We start from the raw sequence: 2,250 nt of genomic DNA, 5'->3' as shown, positions 1-2,250 counted from the left end.
AAGTTAAAGTTGGAGATGGAGAGGGATGCCTAGATGGCAGAGGAAGCTCGGGTAGCAGCTGAGCAGGCCCGGGTCACAGCTGAGCAGGCCCAGAAGGAGGCAGAAGCCAATAAGTCTTAGTTTAATTTAGTTTGATAAACTTTTTGATGGGAAAGCGGGCAACCCATTTTCCTCGCATATGTATTTATAGTATCTTGCCTTTGAGCCTCAACTCTGAACTATGATTGTTATAAAAGTTTTCAAGTATTCTATACTTGCACCTACTTTTGTCGTGCTAGCTGATTTCCCTTGTTAATTTTCTTTATTTTGTGTAAGTTTAATGTGCCCCTACCGACCTAGAGTTATGATAGCCCTGGACGCGTATAACTGGTGTTATACCTTGATAGCGAGCCAAGCCCACCAGCTCGCATCATCTTCATGTCTCTTGTTTTGTACTTTTATGTGCCCGCGTTACTTTTTATATAAAACAAGTAAAATGAATTAATGATAAGTTTAAGTAGAACAGGCTCACATCATTGCTGACACATAATTGTTTTATGTATACTTGTGTCAGCGAGCCGGGCTCATGAGCTCACATCTTGTTCTTGCATTCTCTCTTCGCATAATGTGAGCCTTATAATTTAAATCAGATTTGCTCACAACCTTCTTCCTAGAGTTATCATAAATAATTACCCTTTAATGTGATGAAATTTTTCCACTACTGGCCTGGAGTTATCATAACCATGACCGCGTGTGGCAAGTTTATTCGATAGAGGGCCGAGCTCATCGGCTCCCATCCTCGAGCTCCCTTCGCCCCCTTAAATTTAAAACAAGTAAAATATACTCATGATAAACCTAATGAAAACAAACTCGCATCACTACTGGCCCATTATTGCTATCTTCCTTGAATTATTATAACTTTGGTCGCATATGTCGAGTTTATCCTGTCATGGACCGAGCCCAGCGGCTCAAATCATATGGCAAAAAACATCTAATCTTTATCAAGTACTTTTTTCTCGCGTCCAGCTTAGATATTTGGCATCGCGGGCTTAGCCTCTACAAGTTTTGGCCGCATATACGGGCTTGCATATGTGAGCTCGCATATGCCGCCTCGCATATGCGGCTTCCCTCAACTTCATAACGAGCTCGTGTTGCTTATTATGTAATGACCTCGCTTTATATAAGCTGGTTGTTATAATACTGATCCCAAGCGGGTTAGAGCCCATCTCGATATAAAAAAGGTGATTGTTTTATCCCCGCATGGGATCCCTAGGGAGTGCTCTCATGTTGGTTTCTTAGTCAAATATCAAAAAATTAGGACACAACAAATAAATAACAATCATTCATTTATAGATAATGGAAAATGAGTCAATTACATGTTTGTGGCCTTGGGGAGGCACCTATATAGCACTACCCCCGAGACTTAGGATTATTTTAATAATACTAGGTCTGAAAAGAATAATTTTACTGATAAAACTTGCGGAGGTGCTCCGCATTCCAGGCTCTTGGGATCAACTTGTCCTGCATATCATTGAGGTGATAGGTTCCCTCCCAAAGCACTGATTTTATCGTGTAGGGGCCTTCCCAATTTGCCCTAAAGATTCAGTGGCTCACCACCTTGGTGTTTGACATGACCCAACGCAGAACCAAATCTCCCACCTTAAAAGTCCGGGCTCGAACCTTGCTGTTATAGTGTCGAGTTGTCCTCTCTTGATACGCTGTTATCCCTATCTGAGCATCCTCTCGAGTCTCCTCGATCATGTCCAAGTAGAGTCGATGGTTAACCTCATTTTCTTCCGAGTCATAATTATCCCTTCGGAAAGATCCTGCCCATACTTCAACGGGTACCATGGCCTCACACCTATACACCATAGAGAAAGGGATCTCCCCGGTTGTAGTTCTTGGGGTGGTATTATAGGACCACAAAACCTGCGGGAGCTTTTCTGGCCATGTTCCTTTCTTTTCCTCTAGCTTTTCCTTCATGGTATGCTTGATGATTTTATTGACATCCTCGGTCTGTCAATTGCTTTGAGGGTGGCTGACCGCACTAAAACTCTTCTGAATTTCTAATTACTCACAAAATTCCCTCATCTCAATTGCTTTCCATTATCCGAAACCAGCTTGTATGGGATGCCGTACAGGCACGTTATAGCTCTGTACACAAATTCTTTGAGCTTCTATGCTGTGATAGTGGCCAAAGGCTAGCTTCTGTCCACTTCGTGAAATAATCCACCGCAACAACTGCATACTTGACACCCCCTGGCCTTCGGG

At 42.7% G+C, this 2,250-nt stretch overlaps 1 protein-coding gene across 1 annotated transcript; it reads right to left on the bottom strand.

Moving 5' to 3' along the window:
• Positions 1-1,581: 1,581 nt before the first annotated feature.
• On the bottom strand, positions 1,582-1,962 carry LOC141719724 (uncharacterized). Its single transcript, XM_074522098.1, has one exon. It carries the CDS (start codon positions 1,960-1,962, stop codon positions 1,582-1,584), a length of 381 nt encoding a protein of 126 aa, XP_074378199.1.
• Between the last annotated feature and the right edge of the window lie 288 nt (positions 1,963-2,250).

Source organism: Apium graveolens, chromosome 4, assembly GCF_009905375.1.
Source record: "Apium graveolens cultivar Ventura chromosome 4, ASM990537v1, whole genome shotgun sequence".
NCBI lineage: Eukaryota > Viridiplantae > Streptophyta > Magnoliopsida > Apiales > Apiaceae > Apium > Apium graveolens.
This window is presented reverse-complemented; position numbering and strand designations above follow the sequence as displayed.

Bases quoted from the DNA above. Each gene is read 5' to 3' on its own strand.
- LOC141719724 (XM_074522098.1), bottom strand. From the start codon at position 1,962: ATGAAGGAAAAGCTAGAGGAAAAGAAAGGAACATGGCCAGAAAAGCTC.